The sequence below is a fragment of the Eriocheir sinensis genome, chromosome 62 (assembly GCF_024679095.1).
Source record: "Eriocheir sinensis breed Jianghai 21 chromosome 62, ASM2467909v1, whole genome shotgun sequence".
Classification (NCBI taxonomy): Eukaryota; Metazoa; Arthropoda; class Malacostraca; order Decapoda; family Varunidae; genus Eriocheir; species Eriocheir sinensis.
In genome coordinates this window covers 2,637,513-2,662,038 of record NC_066570.1, presented here as the reverse complement: position 1 = coordinate 2,662,038, position 24,526 = coordinate 2,637,513, and the positions used below count along the sequence as shown (strand labels likewise).

General features: G+C 42.0%; 1 protein-coding gene across 1 annotated transcript in view; it reads right to left on the bottom strand.

The window, feature by feature from the left end:
• Nucleotides 1-15,128, bottom strand: part of LOC126986543 (SCY1-like protein 2) — a 306,279-nt gene extending 291,151 nt beyond the window's left edge. Inside the window, exons 1-3 of the mRNA XM_050842810.1 lie at nt 15,117-15,128; nt 8,950-9,084; nt 4,108-4,281 (exon numbers count right to left, since the gene is read on the bottom strand). Of these exons, the coding sequence (XP_050698767.1) occupies nt 4,108-4,281; nt 8,950-9,084; nt 15,117-15,128 (321 nt within the window). The remainder of the gene's footprint in view (nt 1-4,107; nt 4,282-8,949; nt 9,085-15,116) is intronic.
• Nucleotides 15,129-24,526: the final 9,398 nt, after the last annotated feature.

The following is a 24,526-nucleotide window of genomic DNA, read 5'->3' as shown; positions in this document are numbered from 1 at the left end:
CATTTATGAAATTAGAATCTTGAAAAACAAGCAAAACTCTCGACAACTTGGCAGAGAGACCTTTTTTCTACACTTTCTAATCCATTGCTCTCGTGATTTTTATATTTCTTTCTTGTGTCGTCCAGTAAGAGATTAAAGAAGGAGGTAAATAACACAAACTTAGGAGATTAAGAGACATTCGTACACATCTTTACCCGCCTACTTTTGCTTTTATAACCCTCAGCAGTGTCAAGGTAAGAACGTAAAGCACTATAGACAGACTAAAGTAGACCGCTCTAGGACCCATATTCTGACACTTTCGTTCCTCACAAAAAACATATCTAAGCGCCACAAAGTATATTAGTCCGGTTCTCATATGTGTTTTATCACATTCATAGTTCAGCAGCCTTGTCAAACTAACACTAAACCAATAAAACTACCCATGGAAATACCAACACAACCTCTACGTAAATGTATAAGCCACGAAATGTCTGGACGCAGCTGTGGAGAGGAAGGAATACAGGGCGAGTGACAGAGGGAGAGAGCGAGAGGCAAAGCTGAAGGAGTGGAGGGCCTTTCACGGAGCGCTTCTATCCCTTATGTTCCCGTCCTTCCAGTCCAACCTTCCCGCCGCACCAGCCCAGCCCATCTCTCCCTGGCACCCCCGAGACGCAGTGTTGCTTTGTGGATGAAACAGCGGCCACGACCAGGGACAAACGCAGAGAGAAATACAGTCACACATACTCAGATAGACAGATACAAATAGACGGACAGATAGATAGAAAGATAGATAGATAGATTCAAAGATATAGACAAAAAAAAAACGTACTACAATAAAACAAAAACAAATTCTCCCTTCCTCCTGTGCATATTTTCAATCACTTCCGTCCCCTACAGCGAATATATAAACAATGCGCTGTGAAGGTTCCCAGAGCAATAAGCTTTATAACGTAGTGTATGTAATGCCGTTAAATACGTCCCTAAAAACAAAATATAGATAATTAGCAATGGTGGCGCTACTCTTTCAAAAATCATATATTCTCGAGGTTTTTTTTTACCCTGTACTGTGAATGCATACCGCCATGATATAAATATAACCGCCAAGAGGTGTTTACAAGATTAGGTCTTAATATTATGCATGGCCAATTAGTGAGTGGAGGAAGGAGGCGCCTAAAGTGGTTCGCGGCGAGCGGCTGAGTCCAGAGGCGGGAATTGATTACTGTTGAATGGCGGGGGCGAGGAGCGCTGCGCCTTCACCCGATACAATTATAATCATGGACCCGAAGATGTAAAGAAGGAAGGGAGAGAGTATATGCGTGGTGTGTAAATACGGGCAGAAGACCAGCAGGAAAGCCAAGGAAGACGTGGAGAAAGGTGGTGGAGGAAGATATGAGGAGGATGAACATCACGGAAGAAATGGCTGTGGACCGGCAACAGTGGAGGAGGCTCATATCCCGTCCAACCCCACCATAGGGAATAAATGGACGTTAAACGATGATGATGATGATGATGATGATGATGATGTGTAAATACGTGTTGTTGCTCATTATGTTCTTGCTCTTGTTCAGTATATTCTGTGTTTAATGAGTGTTCACAACCACCACCACCACCACCACAACCACCACCACCAACAACTCCACCACCATCAACACCACCACAACCATCACCACCACAATCACTACCACCACCACCACCACCACCTCTCACCACTACTAATACTGCTAAAAGAGAAATATGAAGGACGAAAATAACAAAAATAATAATAATAATAATAATAATAATAATAATAATAATAATAATAATAATAATAATATCAATAAGAGTGGGACTAAGACGAACATGAACAAGAGAACAAGAACAAGATCAAGAAAAAAACAAAACAGCAACAGCAACAAGAATAAGAAGAGGAAGAAAATTAAAAGAAATGAAAGAAAACAAAACACCAAGGAAAAGCAAAGCAGAAAAGAAGAAAAAGCAGATAAAACAGATAAACAAAAATAAGAAAAAAATCATGAAAAAAAAGAACAAAAAGAACAAAAGCAAAAAGACACAAGAAAAAAAAAAGATGAAACACAAATCACCAAGAAAGAGCGAACGAGTGATTGCTGTGATTACCTCGACGTGGGAGGAACGTGAAAGAACGAGACGCAATGAGGAGACACACAAATGAAAGAAAAACGAAACTCCATGAATACAATATTTTTACTCCACTGTAATGAAACAACTCGTCAAGGGTATCTCTCTCTCTCTCTCTCTCTCTCTCTCTCTCTCTCTCTCTCTCTCTCTCTCTCTCTCTCTCTCTCTCTCTCTCTCTCTCTCTCTCTCTCTCTCTCTCTCAACAGGTGGGTCCAAACACATTCTCTTTCAACAGGTGAGCTTAAACAGTCTCTCTCTCTCTCTCTCTCTCTCTCTCTCTCTCTCTCTCTCTCTCTCTCTCTCTCTCTCTCTCTTAGAATATAAAAAAAAAAAGAAAATCATAAGAAAACAAGAAATATACTGAAAAATTATGACCACAGCGAACACAAAATTATAAGATAGAAAATAATATAAGCGAAATAATTACTACACAAACAAATTGAGTAAGAATATTGAGGTGGAAAGAAGATTGACAAATTGAATAAACTTCCTGAATATTCTGTCTCAATCAATACGTCAACAGATAGTGTAGGAAATAAATTAATGCAAAACCAATACACACACACACACACACACACACACACACACACACACACACACACACACACACGAATAGTTAAATAATTCTTACTATCTCCCTCCCTCTCTTCCTTCTCCTCCTCCTTCTCTTCCTTATTCTTTTCTTCCTCCACCTCCCCTTTCGCCTCTTCCTCCTCCTTCTTCTCCCCCTCCTCCTCATTATCATCATCTTCATCCTCGTGAAAAGTATCTTGATTCCTCTCCTCCTACATCATCATTACCAGCACAATCCTCCTCCTCCTCCTCCTCCTCCTCCTCTCATAGTCATCAATACCATCGTGATCTTAAAAATCTCTTCAACATTCATCGTTTTTTTTCCTACATCGTCACAAGCTTCTTTACTTTCCTCTCTCCTTTTCTTAATCTTATTCTTATTTATATATTCATCCTCTTACCCCCTTTTATCCTCCTTAGCCTCCTCCTCCTCCTCCTCCTCCTCCTCCTTAGCTTCCTCCTCCTCCTCCTCCTCGCCCTCCGCATCCGATATTGTTAATCTCCCTCGAACAAGATTTTCAGCATTAATGAGGAGAGAAAATAAACACGAAGGAGGAGGAGGGAAAAAAAAAGAATGATGATGAGAAAGTAATTACCACAATTAACATAATGAGGACGGAAGCGAATACCAAGGAAAAGAAAACACTAATGAGAGTAAGAATAGACACAGCAGCGATAAATAAGCGCACGAGGAAATGATGATGATGATGATGATGATGATGATGATGATGAAAATAATAATGACGCCAAAAAGAGAAAATCATCCCCACATTAACACACTAAATACAGAAATACAGATAATTAACAAAAGATACAAGCAATAAGAAACTCGGAATTATTGTAAGAACAGGAAACGGTAAAAAAAATAATAGATAATGAGGAAGATGACGATAATGATGCTGCCAGGAAGAGGAAATCATCTACATTCTAACACACTAGAAAAATAAAGGAAAAAATAGAAAATAAAAAAAAGTAATAGATAAATATGAACAAGGATTGACAGGAACAGAAAAAGAAGAAAAAAAGGAGAGATAATGATGGTGATGATGATGGTGATGACAGTGACTTTGGCAAAAAAGGTGAAAACTCATGAATATTTTAACTCACTTGAAGAATAACGAATCAATAAATAATAAGAGTGTCAATGATGATGATGATGATGATGATGATGATGATGATGATGATGGCAAAAACGTGGAAACTCACCTTCTTAACACGCTTGCAGTATAATGAATCAATAAATAATAATAATAATAATAATAATAATAATAATAATAATAATAATAATAATAATAATAATAATAATAATAATAATAATAATAATAATAATAATGACAAAAACAACATGGAAACACATCAATATCCTAACACACTTAAAAACAATGCGCCAAGGATGAAGGACTCTCGTAGGACACTCACCTGAAGGATGCCGTACTTGATCTCCACCTCGAGAAACTTGTAGTCCTTGGAGAGGCTGGTGCCCTTCTCCTTCTCCTTCTCGTCGGGCGGTGTGATGATGTTGCTGAGGGAGGCCATGATGGGCTCGGAGTAGAAGGAGAGGGTTTCGGGAGTGTCCTCGGGGCCCGCCACCACCTGCAGAGAATGAGGGAGAAGTGTTAGTAGAGGTACATACGGTGAGGGAGTTGAGGTGCGGTGCGTATCACTGTCCAAGAAAACTCAGTCATCTCACTCCCAGGCTGGAATTCTCAGACACTTCCATCTCTCGCCTCAACTATTTTCAAAGGTCAACAAGGAGATTAATTGGGTTTTTATGTGTGTTCTTTCACATTCGGGAGCGGCAAGTAGCGGGTTTTTTTTTCATTATTGTTTTATTTTTTTCCCCGCCCTCGAACTGTCTCCTTTTCTGTAAAAAGTAAAAAAAAGAGAGAGAGGTATTGTTAAACTACTTACTACCAGGTCATAAAACTACCCATGAAAATACCCTTCTCTGATGCTTATGTTTGAGCTCCGACATTTGTAAGAGCAAGGGGAAAGAAATGTTAGTTGAGGTGCATGAATGAGCTTGGGAAGAGATGAGTTCGTGAAAGGGGTGCTATCGAGGTTGGACTACTATAATAATGTAGGTGAGAGTTGAGGGAAGTATTATGCAGTCAGAGGTAGGTTAGGGAGCTATATGGAAGAGTGAATGCCTAGGGACGGTTAGCGAAGATAAAAAGCGTGACGGAGACCTTACGATTAAAATTTAGAGAAGAATAAAGGGTGTGTGAGGTGAGGGCCGTATTGTGCAAGGAGTTATAAAGAGGCTAGGAAACTACGTGGGAAAGTGAACGCGTAGGAAAGGTCATAGTACGCAGGAAACCTAAAAAAGATTACCTAACTTTGAGGAGCAGGTGCTAAGGATGAATGCTAAAGAAGGGGCTGGGAGTTGTTGACCGTAAGCCGAGCCAGCAGAGGGAGGAATGAAAGGAGGGCGGCGCAGATATTTTCATGGGAACAATAACGAGTCATTAGCAGCATTAATTAGTCTAGTGAGCAAGAAAATATGACGGGATGTATTGTAATGCGATCTGGCGGCCTCCCTTCTACGTCAAGCTTCAGGCAGGGATGGAAAAGAGAGGAAAAGATAGAGAGAGATAAAAAGATAGAGAATGCGAGAGAGAGATGAAAAAGGGCGGGGGTTGTAAACAGAAGAGGTAGTGAGCGTGAGATGCTGCCCTTAGTGGTTAGAAAAGTAAACGGTGGAAAGGGCGAAGGGTTTTGCCTGAAGGGGTGGAGAGCAGCGTTGTCAGATTATCGTATTAACCACATTGTATATATAATTTTTGAGCCTCAAACTCTCGTACCTACACAAATAACGAAAGAATATTAAAGTTAGCGTTAAAACTGTTATTTATTGATGTTTGTTTGTTTTTGCTATAGATATCAGTCAGAAGCTAAGAATATGCAATACGGTGTGTACGACAATTTGGCAACGCTGCTGGAGAGGTAGAAGATACTAAGAGATATGGGCGTTTTGTAGAGTGAAGGGCTGTGTTGCTTGAAAGGCAGAAGAAATCACTAGTTCGAGGCAATAATTCAGTAGCTAAAGAACTTGAAACCAGACAGAACGTGCAACAACATGGACTTCTGACAACAAGTTTTTTGCACGCTAAGAAACTCTGAAACGCTTTTCTTGTCGAACTACAGACGTTTCTCTTTGTTTAGTAGAAAATAAGAGTTAGTTCAGGGCACATGCTTCATCATCCACAAAGACCTTCAGTGTAGCCAGAGAGTGTGGGGAGATGGCCATTTGAACTCGTCTTACTAACATGGGTGTGGAGTCGGCGTCGGAGTTACCGGAATCGCTTACTTTTGGGTGGAGTCAGAGTCGGTAAAAATATCTCCGACTCCTTTCTGGGCTGGGTGTGGTACGAGTATGTGGTGTTGTGTGGCTGGGATTGATTCACCTACCACAGTACTGCAGAAGGGAAGAAGGCAAGGGGTGGAGTGGAGTCGGAGTTGGAGTCGCGACCAAAAAATTTCCTGAAGTCGGAGTCAGAGTCGAAATTATTTACATCCGACTCTAAGGGCCGCTTTCACAGTCATTTTGTTTGTTTTGATCGTTACCAATGGTGGCGATCGCTGCTATAGTATTTCCACTTAAAACAAGCCTTTGGGGTAGTGGCGGCTGCGGGGTTAGCCTAGCCCCGCACCTTACCACACACTCTCAACACCTCTCGCTTCCTCTGCAGCCGCCACTACCCCATAGGCCAGTTTCACGTGGAAATCTATAGCGTCGATCGCGGCCATTGGTAACGATTAAAACAAACAAAGTGACTGTGAAAGAGCCCTAAAACCCCTGCTCACAACCCTTGAAAAACCGAAGACGTGACCTTGTGTGTCCTTCTTCGCCCTTAGCAGCAGCAGCTCGACGTTATGAGGGAAGCAACGTCTCCCCCTCTACTAATCGATGTTCTGCTAATTCTAAAAGGTAATCATTGCTAATAAGTCAATTTCGCAGTTAATGAAAACCTGATAACGTGTTTTTGTATGTCGTTTCCGTCATCTTCAACAGTCCTGATGATGCGTTTGTTAGGTCCTTTCACGTCTTCTTCAATAACTCTGATAACGTGTCTTTTTGTGTTACTTTCCGATAACGTTTTTTTTTTTTTGGTCTTTTTTCGCCTACTTCAACAGTCCTGATGATGTGTTTTTATGTCCTTTCCCGTCTTCTTCAATAATTCTGATAACGTGTTTTTTTGCGTCATTTTCCGTCTTTTCAACAGCTCTGGTAACGTGTCTTTGTTTCCTTTTCCGTCTTCCTCAACTGACCTAATATCGTCTTTTTGTCTATTTTCCGTCTTTTCAACAGCTCTGGTAACGTGTCTTTGTGTCCTTTCCCGTCTTCCTTAACTGACCTGATAACGTCTTTTTGTCTATTTTCCGTCTTTTCAACAGCTCTGGTAACGTGTCTTTGTGTCCTTTCCCGTCTTCCTTAACTGACCTGATAACGTCTTTTTGTCTATTTTCCGTCTTTTCAACAGCTCTGGTAACGTGTCTTTGTGTCCTTTCCCGTCTTCCTTAACTGACCTGATAACGTCTTTTTGCCTATTTTCCGTCTTTTTCAGCATCTCCGTGTCCTGAGGGAGTTACCGAGCCTCCCCTCTTTCGATCGATGCTCCACTAACACCGAGCCCCGGCCAGTAAGCCAATGCCACTGGGTCAACAACAAAAAATCAATAGCAGAACAGTACAGTGTGAGGGGAGGGGTGTAAGGGTCTTGTGTCTAATTCACCATGGTCTTATCACGCTCTGAACTCGCGATCCGCAGCCAGTGTGTGTGGGAGAGAGGGTGGGGGCAGCAAAATCCACAGGTTGGTATTGTTAGAAACTTTCGCTTCTCACATCACTTATTTCTAAAGGTCAAAGAGGGGGTCAGTCGGGTTCTAATGCGTGTCTCTTCAAGTTCATGTTACAGAAGAAGGGTCAAACTACCCCCAGGGTCATACAACTACTCTTGGAAATGCCCACAACCCCTACGAAAGCCTTGTCAAATATGTGTTCTTGGGCGGCGAAATGTCTTATAATACACATTACACCGTCAATATTATTACTGCTATTACTACAAGAACAACAACAACAACTACTACTACTACTTCTACTACTACTACTACTACTACTACTTATACTACTACTACTACTAATACTAATACTAATATCCCACCATTTACAATACACACGTACTCTCCATTACCACACACTTCCTTCTCTGCCTACTAACACTATCCAACCCCTATCCTCCCACCAGACAACAACACACTCACACTCACCATACCTATTCAATCACACCACACAATACACCCTGCCACACCATATGTACTGCTTACCCTATCCGCTATCACCATTCTTCTCTCACGCTATCCAATGCTCTCCACACTACCCAATCTGACTACCCATACCACTCACACTGTTCCATCCATACCACTAAGGAGGCTAATGGTTCGCAGGAAGACCCCCTCAAGATGTTACCGGGGAAGGACCCTAGAGAGACCCCTAACAGCCTCCTTCACAGCTCCTCCACGCGTCCTTCACAAGCTCCTCCTTCATGCCTCCTTCACTCTTCTTCTTCGCCTCTTAGATCTCTCCCTTATGAGTCTCCTTCATGTAATAGCGTCAAGTACACTAATTAGATCTCGTTCGTGGAAGCTTACCTTAGTATCCTTCACACCTCTTTCGCAACTTCTTCAAAACTTCCTCTTCTACCTCCTTCCTGCCTCCTTCAGTGCCTCTCCTACGCCCATATTAATCTTCCTTTACCTTGAGAGTTTCGACTGCCCTGGTATGTCCATGGAACCTCACTTCAACATCATTCCCAACTTCTCTACTTCTTCTTCATTCCTATTTTAGTGTTCCAATAGCATATACCTTCAGATCTTGCTCGTATTATTCTCCCTCACCTTCAGAGGTTGGACAGCCTAATACTTTATCCATAGAACCTCACCTCACAACTATTCCCATCTTCTCTGTTTATTCATTCCTTCTTTAGTGTTCAAATACCATACACCTTCAGATCTTGCCCATATAATCTACCGTACCTTCAGAGCTTTCGGACGATCCTTCGGACTACTTAGAGCACCAGACAACAGCCAGTCACCAGCTTTCAGATATATTTTTATGCGAACCTCAATTACCAGCGTCCAGACTCTTTGTATGAACCTCAGTCACCAGCCTTCAACATCCTTATGAGAACCAAAATCACCAGTCACAGTCACCAGCAACAGTCGCCATCCAGTCACCAGCCACTCAGCAGCCCCATCTCACCTGGAGGAGTCTCGGGTGTCGGTGCCGCTCCAGCTGTCGTATGCCGTGTCGCAGCAGCTCCGTCACTACCTCGCGGCGACGGGGTTTGTGGAGCTTCTCGGCTGTCTTCTTCTCGAACACGAACACGGACACCTCCTGCAAGGGCGAGAGAGACCAGTGTTAGGCGAGGTAGAGTTTTAGACTTCTAAGGCATAATCCTACTGGTTCTGTATCACTTTTCCCTTCGGTGAGCAGTAGTTTGCCGGGGGTTTTCTTTTTTTTTTCCTTTGCCATTTACTGTTTTCTCTTGTGTAAATTGAAAAGATTAAAAACTGTAAAAAGGTGCAGAGGGGAAAAAAAGTGTAGAGAGTATAAAATGTATAAAAGTGTAAGAATCTGTAAAAAGTGTAGTGTTAAAAAGTATAAAATGTAAAATTTGTAAAAGTTTAAAAAGTATGAGATAAAAAAAAGGTCAGTTTCTCAAATAATTTAGTGCTTTTTGAGGTATCAGACAACAACAGAGAAGATGGCGCCACTATAAACACTTGTCTGAGCGATGACGGGCCCCTCGAGCAAGCCTACCGGCGCTATAGGCGTAGACGTAAAAAAAATAGAAAAAATAAAAATCACATAAGAGGTATTCGCTGCTTGTTATGCAGGTTTCTAGCACCTATTATGAAACCCTTTTACATGTTCCTCTCCAGCCACTCGGACGCCCCGCCGCGTACTCGTATTTTCTCTCCGGGAGTGTGAAGACATCGACGTAAGAAGATGAAGAAACGACGTAAAGGTTTATGATGTGTGAGGAAACGAAGACATTTCCGGAATACAAAGCAACTGGTGGATTGGACTGTGTGTCGGTGTGAGGATGGGTGGGAGTGGGTAGGAGTGAGTGGGGGGGTGGATTGGGGGGGGTGAGTGTAGGTGTGAGTGAGTGGGTCGATGAGTGTGGGTGTACGTAGGTGGGTGGAGGTGTTGGTGGGTGGGTGTGGGTAGGAGAGTGAGGAGTGGGGGTGGGGTGGGGGATTGGGGGGGGTGAGTTTAGGTGTGAGTGAGTGGGTCGATGAGTGTGGGTGTACGAAGGTGGCACATCAATGCAATCATCACTGTACTACTACTATTACTACTTATAATACTACTACTACTCCTACTATACACCCTACTCCTACCAACATAACATTACTACACTGATCCTTTGAATACCTATCAACAAATCAATGTTTTTCTGTGGGTAGAGGTGCTGGCGGGTAGGCCAAGGTTAGGTTCGACAAGGGGCGGGCACACATATACATATATATCTAAGTGACTCTCCTTTCGCCCTCTTCCCTCCGTCCCTGTTACTCAAGACCCTCGCCGACCAGCACCATCACCGCCCATTCAGAAGAGAGAAAAAGTGACTCGGCGATACGATCAACATTCAGTTCACGAGGCCGGGCGTGGCGCGCGTAGCTTAGGGTACTAATTCACACCGTCACGTCCGTCTGTCTCCGGCGGGGCAGATAACGCAAGAAAGAAACCATTGAAGCCAGACCTAAAAATAAACACTTGCAGGAAATTACTTTGAGAATATCAGAGAGTGTCCCCAGGCCCCCTCTCCGTCTCGCTCTCCCTCTCCCTCTCTCTCTCTCTCTCTCTCTCTCTCTCTCTCTCTCTCTCTCTCTCTCTCTCGTTTCCTCATTACATCGAGACGAGTAAAAACATGCAGCTAAGATATGACTGAAAGAAAATAATCATGAACTGCAAAATATTACCAAGAGAGCTCCAGCGTCTCTTCAGGGATGGTTTTCCGCCACTCGTAAAGAGAAGCAGACTTGATGAGAGTCTAAATTAAGGTTTTATCTTGGACATTAGCTCATTTTCAAGCATTAGTTCACCGTCATTAGTATTTTTTTTTCACATACGTTGTTATTATCACGACTACAATTTATACTTTCCATCATCATCATCATCATGGTAATCGTCTCCATCACTGTTCATCATTATTTAGAACTAAGTAATTGAATATGAAGTGGTGATAAGTTTAGCAAATTAAATATAAAAAAATGGAAAAAATGGTTTGAATGAGATAATCAGAAACACACACACACACACACACACACACACACACACACACACACACACACACACACACACACCTGGTAATCAGTGTCTTCAAGGGTTCAACAGGTGCGCAAGACAGCCACAATTATGCAAGTGACACCAACCCACAACAGCTCTCCTCTTACTCCTCCTCTTCCTCTTCCTCTTTCTCTTAATCCCCTTTCTCCTCTTTCGCCTTCTCTTACCTCTAATACTTTTCAATGCTAAAGAAATCTGACAAAAGCACGTCCTTGCAATATCACTCAATCCCAGAAAAATAACAAAACGTATGTGAAAGCAAGCAGAGAAGACTCGGTGAACCTTCCCTGAGTTCCCTCCGTCACTCCTTACATATGCACAACAAAAAAAGGCTGAGCGGTAGAAACAAAGGCTCGTCTCCCTCCGCGCCTCCCTCCCAAGCGTCCATTAAAATTTCTTATGCGGGGGAAGAAAAACTAAAACTGGAGGAGAGACGGAAACAACAGGCGAGGGTGAATACTTAAAAAAAGGAGATTAGAAAAAAACAGCAGGGAATGAAAAGGCGGAGACAAAAGGAATGTAAAGAGAAAAACAAAACAAAGGAAGAGATAGAAAAAGGATACTTAATGCGAGAGAAAATAGAGAGATACAAAAACAGGAAACAGAGAAACGGAGGAGAAAAACAGCAGGGAAAAGGAGATAAAAGGGAAGTAGAGGAGGGGGGAAAAAATGAAAGAGGAAAAACAGGAGGGAGAGGAACAGGAAAATTGTATGAAACAGATGACAGAAGAAAGAAGACAGGAGAGAAGAGAGAAAAAGAGAAAGAGGAGAGAGAGTGAGAGAGAGAACGAGAGAAAAAGGAGATAAAAGGGAAGTAGAGGAGGGGGGAAAAAATGAAAGAGGAAAAACAGGAGACAGAGGAACAGGAAAATTGTATGAAACGATGACAGAAGAAAGAAGACAGGAGAGAAGAGAGAAAAAGAGAAAGAGGAGAGAGAGTGAGAGAGAGAACGAGAGAAAAAGTGAGAGTGACCGAAGCAATAACATCTGATTAGGAAAACATTAAGGCCGGGAAGAGACACAGGGACACAGGAGCCATGACACATTAACACTGATACATAATTCCTTCCCCCGGTGGCACGCATGGATAATTCTACACCCTGAGGGAACGGGGGAATAACGAGTTCTAATCTAGCAAACTTTCCCTTCTTTTTCCTCGGAGTCTTTCCTTTCAAAACTAATAACGCATCCTTTCCTTCCTTTCCAGCGTACAGCAGAATGGTAGCCCAGGATGTGTGGTAGACGTCTGTCATTCCTAGAAGTTTACCAGGTATCGTAGAAGACAGACAAGGCTCTCACCTGACAAATTTTCCGACCCCTTTCTCGATGTCTTGCCTGTCAAAACCACCGGCGTATCCTTTCTATACTTTCCCGCGTAGAGCAGAATGGTAACCCAGGGAGTGTGGCAGATGTCTGGTATTCCGCGAAGTGTGCCAGAAACCGAAGAAGACAGACAACGACCAAGGTGGAGATATCATATTAAAGCCTTTAGCCGGAGCAGGATGGCGCTAACGAGGACTACAAGCATTGACCTTCCACACGAAATTCTCCGTACTGCAGAATGGTAACCAAGGACGCGTAGCAGGAATCAGAGAGGGCAGAAAACCAGGTGGAAAAGAACAATAAAAACATCTGCCGGGAAGGGATTGGCGGACACTACAACAAAGGGAACTGGAAAACATCTGTGATAGTGTTTACATTTCTTCCAATTGCTTTTTTTTTATTTACTCCTTAACTTTACTTCTTCACTTTACAATACGAAGGATGAATAGGTGAGAAGGAAAATATAAGGGTAGGAATGGACTGATATAAGTAAGATATGGTAGAGAAAGGGAGGTTAGGAAGTAATAGCAATGAGAGATTAAGATAAAAGCATGGGAGAGAATGGTAGGAGAAGAGATGGAAAAAGAAGAAATTTACCCAAAAAAGAGTAGGAAATGAATAAGAGAGGATAGAAAAGTGGAGTCAGGAGGTAGGTAGGAAGGAAGAATGCGAGATAAAGATAGGGAATGAAAGAGAAAGGTGGAATAAAAACTAGAAAAGAGAAAGTGATACGGGACGAGATGGGAGAGGAATAAAACAGAATTGGAAAAAAAAACATTGTAGAGGAAGGAAGGTTCAGAGGTAGGAAGAGAGACAAAGGAAGAGTAAAACAAAGGTAGGAGAGGAAATGGAAGAGAGGAAATTATATTGGAGAAGGGAATAGAAATGGAATAAAAGAGTAAAAGAAAAAAAAGGGAAGATAACAGATAGCAAAGAGGGAAAAAAAGAAAATGAAGTAATTGTGGAAAAAATGAAGGTAAACTGGAGAAGAGGAAATAGAGGAGATAAAAAGAGAAAGGATTGAAGAATTTTTACAACGTTTCTCTTTCATTTCTTTTAACTTTATCTTTCCTCTCAAATCTCCACGGGTCAGCTTTTTCATAAGATTCTGTGACTTTTCAAACTTCTTCAGACATACACGCATGGGTGATGAGGAATGATCTCGCATTTTTTTCTAACTTCATCTTATCCTTTCAAAATTCCCCTGGTGGCATTTTGCATTACAATTTTTCATATTTTTTTCATATATTTTTCACTTGCTTTCTCCTTTTTCCTCAGACCTATACGTATGGGTGATGAGAAGTGATCTGGCTTTTTTTTTTAACTTCACCTTATCCTTTCAAAATTCCCCTGGTGGCATTTTTCATTACATTTTTTTTATTCATTTTTCATACATTTTTCACTCGCTTTCTCCTTTTCCTGTAACTTTTTTTCCTCAGACCTATACGTATGGGTGATGAGAACTGATCTGGCTTTTTTTTTTAACTTCATATTATTCTTTCAAAATTCCCCAGGTGGCATTTTTCATTACATTTTTTTATTTAATTTTTCATACATTTTCCACTCGTTGTCTCCTTTTTCCTGTGACTTCATTCCTTAAACCCGTAGACGATGAGTGATCTAGCATGTATTTTTCTCTTCTTTCCTTGTAACTTTATATTTTCCTTTTAAAACTTCACGTGTTGGTCTTTTTTTCATATTAGATTATGTGACTGCCTTCCCCAAACCTTAAAACATGGGCAATATGGCATAATCCATCGTTTTTTTTTATTTTCTTATAACTACAATTTTCTTTCATAAACACACACAAAAATCCACGTATTGTCATTTTTTTATATTAGATTCTGTAACCTATTTCCTCAAACCTACAAGCATCGGTAATTGGGCGATATTTAATAGCTTTTTTTTTCCTTATTTTCCTTTATCAATTCAGTAAAAAATCCACGTCCTTTTTTTTCATATTCTAATCCATGTCTTTCCTCATTCTCTCCAGTCTACCTGTATACTGAATAAGAGTGAAAGGATTGGACGGATTAGAGAACATCCTATATCTTCACTCTCTCCTCTTTCCTTATTTACCTTTCCTCCTAACACAACCTGTACGCTGGAGGAAGGTGAAAGGAAGGGTTTTGCAGATATGAGCAAAGGCTTTTTTACACGACCGTTTTCCTTTGTTTGTGTTCTGCTTTGATATTCTCGTCTCCTACTTCAATGCTATTTCTTCTTTTCGTGTTTACTTCTCCCTCGGCTCTTCCTGCGTATCCCTAGGGCTTCTATTTCTTCTCCTCCTTCTCTTTCATCTCCTGCTATTACTCGCCTTTATTATGCTATTCCTCTGCAGCTATATATTTTTTTTTATTTCTTTTGCTTATATTACTACTACTACTACTACTACTACTACTATTACTACTACTACTATTATATTTTTTCTTCTTTCCTTGTTCTTCGTCTACACACATCAAGGTAATATTAGCCTTTCTTCCCTCTCTTTTCCATTTTCCTCCTCCTCCTGCTCCTCCTCCTCCTCCTCCTCCTCCTCCTCCTCCTCCTCCTCGGCAAACCCACACCTCTTCTTCTTTATGGCTTCTTCTTTACCCCGTTCGGTGCACCAATTATGTCGCAATTTTCCTCTTCCTCACTTTATTATTCTCTCTCTCTCTCTCTCTCTCTCTCTCTCTCTCTCTCTCTCTCTCTCTCTCTCTTTATTTTTTTATTTAAACATAGATACATATATACAATTTACAAACCCAAAGGTGCATTGTCGTGTAAGTCTCGACGCATTATTTGATGTAGCCACAAATAGGCGCTTCACGTATATTGCTGCGTTGAAAAGAGTGAAGTACTAAAGGAAATTAATTATAGGAGAGGCAAGGTTTGGAACAGGATACAATAGCGATTCGGGAGTAAATTTAGATATAGTGATGGAGTCTTGATGCTAATATCTTCCAGGATCCTACCGGCGGTGATAAGAAGCAAAGTTTAAGATACAAAAAAATATATATGTTTCGGATGTGATGTTTAAAATACTCATCGAGCCTCCGCATATATTACGGCGCATAAGAAGAATAAAAGAAAAAGAAATAAAGGATAAACTAACCAGGCAAAAAAAAATGATGGGCGAAAAAATACTGACAGACAGATTGAAACACACACATGCAGACAAACAGATACAGAGAACAGATATATCGCCACACAGACACAGGCACGCAGACAAGCCAATCACACACACACACACACACACACACACACACACACACGCACCTCCCTCCACCCTCCCCCCACCCATCCCCACACACAACAGGGCATGGAGGTGTAAAATGGAGCAGAGTTGAAAGGTTTCGGGCTTTCATTGGAGGTGATGAAAACGGTGAGGCAGTGAGGCGCGGAGGAAGCCCGGCGCGGAAGACGGAACAACGCTAATATGACAAAGGACCCGCGCTTTGAACTGACGGGGAGGGAGGAGAGACAGGAACGGGACAGGAATACGGGACCGATGACGCAACAGACAGAGGGAAAATAAAGAAAATAAAACGAATGAATAGGAATAGAAGTAAATAAGTAAATGAATATATCCTGAGGTGAAAAGAAGTTAAATAAAAGAAGCACGAGACAGGAATACGGGATCGCTAACACCAGATACCGAGGGAAAGAAAGAAAATAGAACGTAATAATAGGACTAGAAAACATAGGAATACAAGTAATTATATATGCCATTAGGTGAAAAGGTATATAAAAAGGAACAAGAAAAGAGTACCTGATCGCTGACACCAGATACCGAAAGAAGGAAAATAGAACGAAAGAATAGGACTAGAAAGCATAGGAACAGAAGTATTTATATATACCATGACGTGAAAAGGTAGAAGAAAAGGGACGAGAGAAGAGTACCTGATCCCAGACGCCAGATATTAAAGGAAAGAAAATGGAAGGATTGAATGAATAAGTAAATAGGTGTATATAAATAAATCATGGGGCCATAAAGGTAAAGACAGGTATGAAAGATTAATGGAGTAGAAATGGTCGTGGGCAGAAAAATGGAATAGAAAACACGGGTATTTTAAGCCGGTTTTTTTATCTTAGATGAGAAAAAATAAGAGAGTATAGAGAAAAATAATCAGGTATTCTTTATTGAAAGGAAGGAATATTATAAGAATAACCTAAAAAGAATAGAATAAACGGGTATTTTAAGACGTTTTTTATCTTAAATGATAGAGAGAAAAAATAAAAGAAAGTATAGAGAAAAATAGTCAGGCATTTTTTTTAGTGAGAGGAAGGAATAGTATTAAAATGACCTAGAAAAATATTGAAAACAAGATAGAAGTAATTGACAAAAGAATCATATTAATTAAACACTTATAAACATTAACATCAGATCACCATAACATCTTTTCTTCACAGCAATTTTAGAGGCAATGAGGAAAAGAAAAATGACGAACGAAATGCAAAAAAAAAAAAAACATAAAATCAAACTCCAGCTGAAAATATCCATAGAGTCGGGAGGCAAATAAAAAAAAATGAAAAGGGGGTGTATTTGAAGGCATTTTTACACATGAAATGGCGGACGAAGAGATTTGAGAGAAAGGGGAAGGAGGGAGGGGAAGGGCAGGGGTGGAGGAAGGGGGAAGGGGGGTAGGGGGGCAAGGGCGTGGCTGCCAATGGTGGGTGGTGAGTGTGGTGGTCAACTTTAATTCCACACCAACCCAGGTTCACCTCGCGTTGACCCATTACCCCTCGCTCTCGCTCTCTCTCTCTCTCTCTCTCTCTCTCTCTCTCTCTCTCTCTCTCTCTCTCTCTCTCGATCTCTCTCTCTCTTACATACACACACGCTAAAACAAAACTTTCTCTTGCTGTTGCCAATATACTGCATCTCTCTCTCTCTCTCTCTCTCTCTCTCTCTCTCTCTCTCTCTCTCTCTCTCTCTCTCTCTCTCTCTCTCTCTCTCTCTCTCTCTCTCTCTCTCTCTCACTCTCTCACTCTCTCACTTTCTCCCGTCGTAAATTGCCCACTTGGCCTCAGCCCCACCTATGTACCTGACGCTAATTGCTTATTCACACCTGAGTCCGCTTCCCCGGGGCGGCTCGGATCCACCTGCCATTAGTCTTCTTCTCACCTGTCGCCGCCACCTTACGCAACGGAGGCTCGCTTCGAATCACGTCGGTCTCCCAGAAGGTCGCCGCTAAGTCAGATTCTGTGTGTGTCTCAGTCTTGTGTTTATCATGTTTGTTTATGTGTCTGTATGTTTCTCTATGTACCTGTATGTTTCTGTATACCTCTGCTTCTGTGTGTTTCTGTATATCTTTGCTTCTGTGTGTTTCAGTATGCCCTGTTTCTGTGTGTTTCTGTTTTTGTATGCTGAATGTTTTTGGATGGGTTTTTTCTCTGTTTCTGCTTTTTTTCTCTATTTCTGCTTGTTTTTTTTCCTCAGTCCCTGTTTGCGTGTGTGTCTGTAAGTTTATCCACGCTTCTGTTTCTGTATGTATTTTCTCTGACTGTCTCCCTGTAAGTCTGTATGTCTGTTTGTCTGCTCTCTGCCTGTCTGACTTTCTCTAGATATGCATTCTCACACACAAAACTTTCTTCTGCCGTTCTTTCTTTCGTTAAAATAAAATCTATATCTACCTATCTCTCTCCTTCTTAAAACAAAATATGTCTCTCTCTCTCTCTCTCTCTCTCTCTCTCTCTCTCTCTCTCTCTCTCTCTCTCTCTCTCTCTCTCTCTCTCTCTCTCTCTCTCTCTCTCTCTCCTAAAGCAAAATCTATATCTATCAATCTCTCTTTCCAAAAACAAAATTTGTATATATCAATCTCATTTCTTTACTAAAACAAAATCTCTATCTCTCTTTCCTAACACAAAATTCACATCTATCTGTCCTTTCCGAGAACAAAATCTGTATGACTCTCTCCTAAAACTAAATTTATATCTATCTTTTTCTTTTTCCCTCTCATTCTCCCTCTGACTTTCACTTACTCTCTCTAACTCTCAGTCTCAGTCTAACTCCCTTCTCCATCTCACTCTCTGTACAGCCCTCCTTCGCCTCTTCGCCGCACGCCCCACCCCGCCAACTAGCGCCACCTGTCGGCTTTAACCAAATCGATCACCGCTTCGTCACCTGAACCCTGACCGTCTGCCCTGCCTGTCTATTATAAACTCTGACCCTCCCCTTGCCCTCCTACGCTCCCCTTCCCAATGCTACGTCTCTCCCATCCCTCCCTGTTCTCTCCTCCTTGCACTGAAACCAATCCCTCTTATCACCTCTAAGCTCTTGACGCATCCCCTGTACATGTTATGCCTTCCCCTGTAACTAACTTCACCCCTTCTACTTCATCTTCTCACTTCTTCTAGTCCTTGCAGTCCAAAGGTATTCCCCTGCCTTTATCTGCACCCCTGTTCCTATCTTTTTATATTTTATTTCCTTGTCTTCTGTGATCCGTACCAGTCTCCCCTCCGTTTTTTTTTTCCTGTTATTTACTTGTCTCCTGTAACTCCTAACCCCTTCCCTGCAGTCCTACTCACTTCCCCTACCTATATCTGCACCGCCTTCCCGCCTTCCCGTGTTTTATCTTTTATTCACGTGTCGTCTGTAAACCCTTTCCTCTTAACCCGTCCGCTGCGATTGACATGGATTTGTATTTCACTGGTAGCCTGGTCACATATACTCCCAGGTCTTTCTCTGCCTCTGTGATGGATAGTGGAGTGTTTCCCTTGTGGTATTGGCGTGCTGGATATCCCTCCCAAGGTGCAGGACTTTACATTTTTCTTCATTGAATTGTAGCAGCCACTTTTTGTTCCATTCCTGTAGCTTGGTGATGTCTTCTGGTATAGGAAATCCGTAGTCAAGGGGTTAACTGAAGTCCTCCGCTATTTACCTGCCTATATCAGAATCCACCTTCACATGTTTTAACTGTTATTTACTAGTCTTCTTTAAACCCTGATCCCTTCTTTGTACGTCCACTTCCCCGCCCCCTTCTTGCTATCTAAATCTCCCTCTCCCATTTTCTTTGCCTCTGGTTCCTGCGTTTCCTCCTTTCTTTTCTGCCCCCTTCTTGCTATCTAAATCTCCCTCTCCCATTTTCTTCACCTCTAGTCCGCTTTTTTTCCACTAGTCTCCCGTAAACAATGATCTCTTCCCTGCGTTTCTATCCCTTTCTTTCCCTGTCAACTTCCCCGCCCCCTTCTTGCTATATAAATCTCCCTCTCCCATTTTCTTTACCTCTGGTCCGCTGTTTTTCCGCTGTTTTTCCTCTTGTCTCCCGTAAACAATGATCTCTTGCCTGCGTTTATATCCCTTTCTTTCCCTGTCGCTATATGAACCGTCTCTCACTCTTTCCCCTTCTCGTTGTCTTCCCTGTTTCGACTCTCCGTCTCTTTCAACTCTTCATTTTCTCTCTTTTTCTCCCTCTTTCCTTCAGCCTCTGTTCAGCTTTTCTATTCTAAGCCTTGCCATCCCTTCCCCTTCCACTCCACTGCATGGTTAGTTTTACCTCTTCCTCTTTTCTCTCCTCCTCTAAGCTCTGTCCCTACCCCTGTCTGTACCTCTGTTCCTCCCTGCCGCTCCCTATCTTACCCTTTGCTAACCTACGAACCTACCTTTCCATGCCTTCAATATCACGGGCTATCTTCTCCCTTGCCTTTCCCTACTATTATGTCTTCCTTTGCTTCCATAATCACGGCTTCTCCCTAATTACTTCGCCTTCCTGTCACCCTGATGCTCCATACCCTCGATATCAGAAACCTGCATTTAGCTACGCCCATCTGTATATTCAACTGCTTCTTCTTCCTTCCCTGTTTCCCGTTCCGTCTATCTGCTTTCCTTTGTCTACCACTACCTGTATTTACCTCATTTTCTGCCTTTCCCGGCCTCTCACGATTTCTCCTTGCCTCTCTGCCTCTTTCTGCTTCCGTCTGTTTCTTAATGTCAATCTTTCACTCTCGTTTTCGTCCTGGCTATTCCTGATTCTTTCTACCTCTTTGTCGCCTTCTGCTTCACTCACTGCCTCTCTCTATCTCTTTCTGCCTTGGTTTCACTCACACCTCCTCGTCTAACCTCTCCCTGCCTTCCTGTGTCTCCTCCTCCCTTGCCAACATCTAACTACCTTCCTCCGTCTGTCCCTTGCCCCGTCAACACCTCCCTACCACCTCCTCCTCCTCCTCCATGCCATCCGTCGCCATTAAAACGAGTCCCACCATCAATCCTCACTCTTTTGAAACTCCAGCAATATTGTGTCGCTGGAGAGAGGGAAAGAGCGAGTAGGGACAGACGGAGGAAAGAAAGACAGAGACAGACGGACGGACGAGGAGGCAGACGGAAAGAAAGCGAATGAAGATGCATGTATTGTTCCTGACACGCGCTGCTAAATGATTTTGGGAAGACTGTAAACACTTAAGGAAAGGCGGCGATACTGGGGCGTGGAGACTGATGGAATAAAAGGTTACGTGATCTTGGAGTTGATTTAGCTTTAGTGTATTAACAGAAGTAATGGTGGTAGTAGTAGTAGTAGTAGTAGTGGTAGTGGTAGTAGTAGTAGTAGTAGTAGTAGTGGGAGTGGTAGTGGGAGAAAAATCATTAAAAGCGATAAACTACTTCCATTCCTCCTCCTCTTCCACCTCCTCCTCCTCCTCCTCCTTATCATCATCATCATCATCATAATCCCTCTCTTCATTATCCCAACACTACCTGACCATGACTGACGGCAAAAATACACTCCATTTAAACTTCTTTCGCAGTTTTAAAGTCGACATTATATATTTTTTTTCTCAGCGCCAACACCACGACGTGACGCGAAAACAATGACGGGAAGGGAGGGAAAAGTTCCTAATTGTTACGAGGACTTGCAGGAAAAAAGAATGAAGAACAAGACTCTCGAGATTATCAGCAATTATAACTTGTGGCGGAGTGCTTGGCGGAAGAGAAAAAAAGGCTGCCACTCCGTAAGAAAAATTAAAGTTTTCGATTACGATTTCCGAAAAAAATGTTAAAAAAAGTTAGGAAAATTGGCAAACAAGTTAATTTCGATATGCAAATTCATATTCTCTCTCTCTCTCTCTCTCTCTCTCTCTCTCTCTCTCTCTCTCTCTCTCTCTCTCTCTCTCTCTCTCTCTCTCTCTCTCTCTCTCTCTCTCTCTCTCTCTCAACAGGTGGGTCCGAACACATTCTCAACAGGTGAGCTTAAACAGACTCTCTCTCTCTCTCTCTCTCTCTCTCTCTCTCTCTCTCTCTCTCTCTCTCTCTCTCTCTCTCTCTCTCTCTCTCTCTCTCTCTCTCGGGGGAAAACTTTAATTAATGACGCTCACAAAGGTGCCCAGGTGTGTCTTAATCATTCTCCTGGCAATAAAGTTTCCCCCCTTACCCCCTCCACCTCCTCCTTCCCCCTTAACCCCCTTTTAATATTCCTCTCTTTTCCATTTGCACACTCTTCTACTTTGCCTTCCTCTCTCACACCCTTACAGCCTGCCTCCCCATCCGTGCCTTCCTTCCCCCGGTCTTGTATTCATTTATCTGTATTTTTGTTTGTTTGTTCGTCTCTGGCTATCTCCTGCTTGCTCTGAATCCACCTTCATACAATCTCTGTTAATCTGTTCTTTCTTTCCAACCTTTTAGCATGCCTTGTTCTTCCGTATCTGCCTCTATCGCGTGTGTTGTTGTAGTAGTAGTAGTAGTAGTAGTAGTAGTAGTAGTAGTAGTGGTAGAAGTTTATTTTTTTACAGCAAAGGAGACAGCACAAGGGCACACAAAAAAGGAAACAGTATATATTTTTTTTATTTTTACAGCAAAGGAGACAGCACAGTAGTAATAGTAGTAGTAGTAGTAGTAGTAGTAGTAGTAGTAGTGAAGGGGTTGGGGACAGTTAAACTCTATCCTATTTGCATACATAGGTGCTGGTGTTGGTGTCTCAAGTTCGTGATCTGACTAAGTTGTGTGCCAAGTTGTGAATGCGAGAACAAGCGTAGTGAATTAAGGGTAAGAGTACTGTGTGTGTGTGTGTGTGTGTGTGTGTGTGTGTGTGTGTGTGTGTGTGTGTTATCTATCCTTATCTTTCCTTTCCATCTCATATTCTGCTTTTCTTCCTCCCCTCCAAAGTTTCCTCCATATTTCTCTCCACAAGAACGTTATTTTTCCTCCACCACATATTATTTCTTTCTTGCATGTCACCTACAATCTCTCTCTCTCTCTCTCTCTCTCTCTCTCTCTCTCTCTCTCTCTCTCTCTCTCTCTCTCTCTCTCTCTCTCTCTCTCACATGTGTTTCCTTCCTTCTTTCCTCATTTCCACACAAATTCCACCTTCCTCCCTTCCTGTTTGCTCTTACTCTCCTTTTTTTGTTTTATTTTTGGCTAAGTCTTTCCTCCTTTTATTTATTTGTTTCTTTTATCCACATTCATCTCTTTTGTCAACCTATTTCTTGCTTCGTTTTCTCCATTTTCACTTTTTCCGCACCTGGTTTCCCCTCAAATACAGAAAAAATCAAGTCATTTCATATCATTTGTTTATCATATACTTTTTTTACCTGGGGACTAAATTTTGATAATCCTTTTTTTTCCGGTGATTTTGAATTTCTGCCATAAACAATTACCTTTTTCTTACTTCACTTTCATTCACCTTCCTCTCATCTACTTGAAATCTGCTACATCTCATCATCATCATCATCACCATAATCATTTTCATCATCATCATCATCATCAATTTTCAAGTCTATTGTTATTTACTATTCCACCTGACCGCTACCTCTAAAACATCAATGCGCCTCTCTTTCGCCTGCTATGTTATGTTAATGTATGCCGCCAGAAGGGTAATGTATCTTGCAATATTAAACCAGGCAATATTACCCCGTTCGATACACATTGCCTTGCCTCCTTGCATCTTATTAAACACACATTCTCTTATATTTATGCTTAGAAGATGGCGCCACTATAAACACCTGCCTGCGCCAATACGGGATGGGGCCGACTACCATCCATGTCCCTCAAGCCAGCCTACTAGCACTATAGGCGTAGACGTAAAAAAAAAAAAAAATGTTCTTCCTTCACTCTACCTATCCGTGTTTCGATTTATCTTCCCATACACCGGCTAAGATAAACATCCCTTCATTTCTAAGCTTATGTTTATATATTTTTACATTTTTACATTTTTCTCGCACGTCCTACCATTGTTTCTCCTTTTCCTACCTTACCAATACCATTCTACATATTGTTTTATATTTATATCCTTGATTTGATATACTAACACCTCTCTCACGCCTACTAACTTCATTTCTACTTCTCTTCCTCTATCCTTCCTTATCTACACATTTTTTTACCTTTACAAATCTATTTATATTCACTAACACATCTTCCTTACTCCCCTGCACCTTCCACCATTTACAAACGCCTTTTTACATAACTGGGAGAAGGTATATTTATGCTTTTTATATGTGTATTTGCTCTTTCTATGTTCTTTTATCAGTCTATAAACATGTTTGCATCAATACACATCTTACACGCCTCCTACACATACAGCCACACCTCCACACCTGTTCTCAATACCCCATACCTGTTTGAATACTCTTACCTCTCTCAAACCTGCAGCAATATACACAAACTCGACACAATATCAATTCACGTCTTCTGTACCTCGTTACACACACAAACACCTACAATGAACACAGCCGCCCACACCCCACAACTCAACACACTTACTTCCATATCAATTCACCTCTTCCACCTCCCTACAGACCCAAACACCTGTCTATATATACTCCCCCACCTACGCTACACGCCCCGGCCAACACTTCCCACCCGCCGCCCTCACTTGTTTACGCCCCTTGCACACACTTGCCCGGCCGTGTTTTTCCCTGGAAGTCCGCCAAGTGTCTCCCCTAATGAGGCCTGATGCCCCACCTCGACGCTGCGCCGGGAAGTATTTTCCATTCTGACACCTAGCTCTTGCTCTCTCGCTCTCTCTTGCTCTTTCTCTGGCTCTCAAGCTCCTGCACTTACACTCTCTCTCTCTCTCTCTCTCTCTCTCTCTCATAACGTGATGGAGAGAGTATGAATGAGAAGAGAGAAGATGTGACGCCTGGAAAAGGTGAGAAAAAATTGCTGAAACTCTGAAAAACGCGAAAATATATGGCAGAAAAAAGAAAAATATAAGGAAAGAGATAGAAAAGAGAGAGAGAGAGAGAGAGA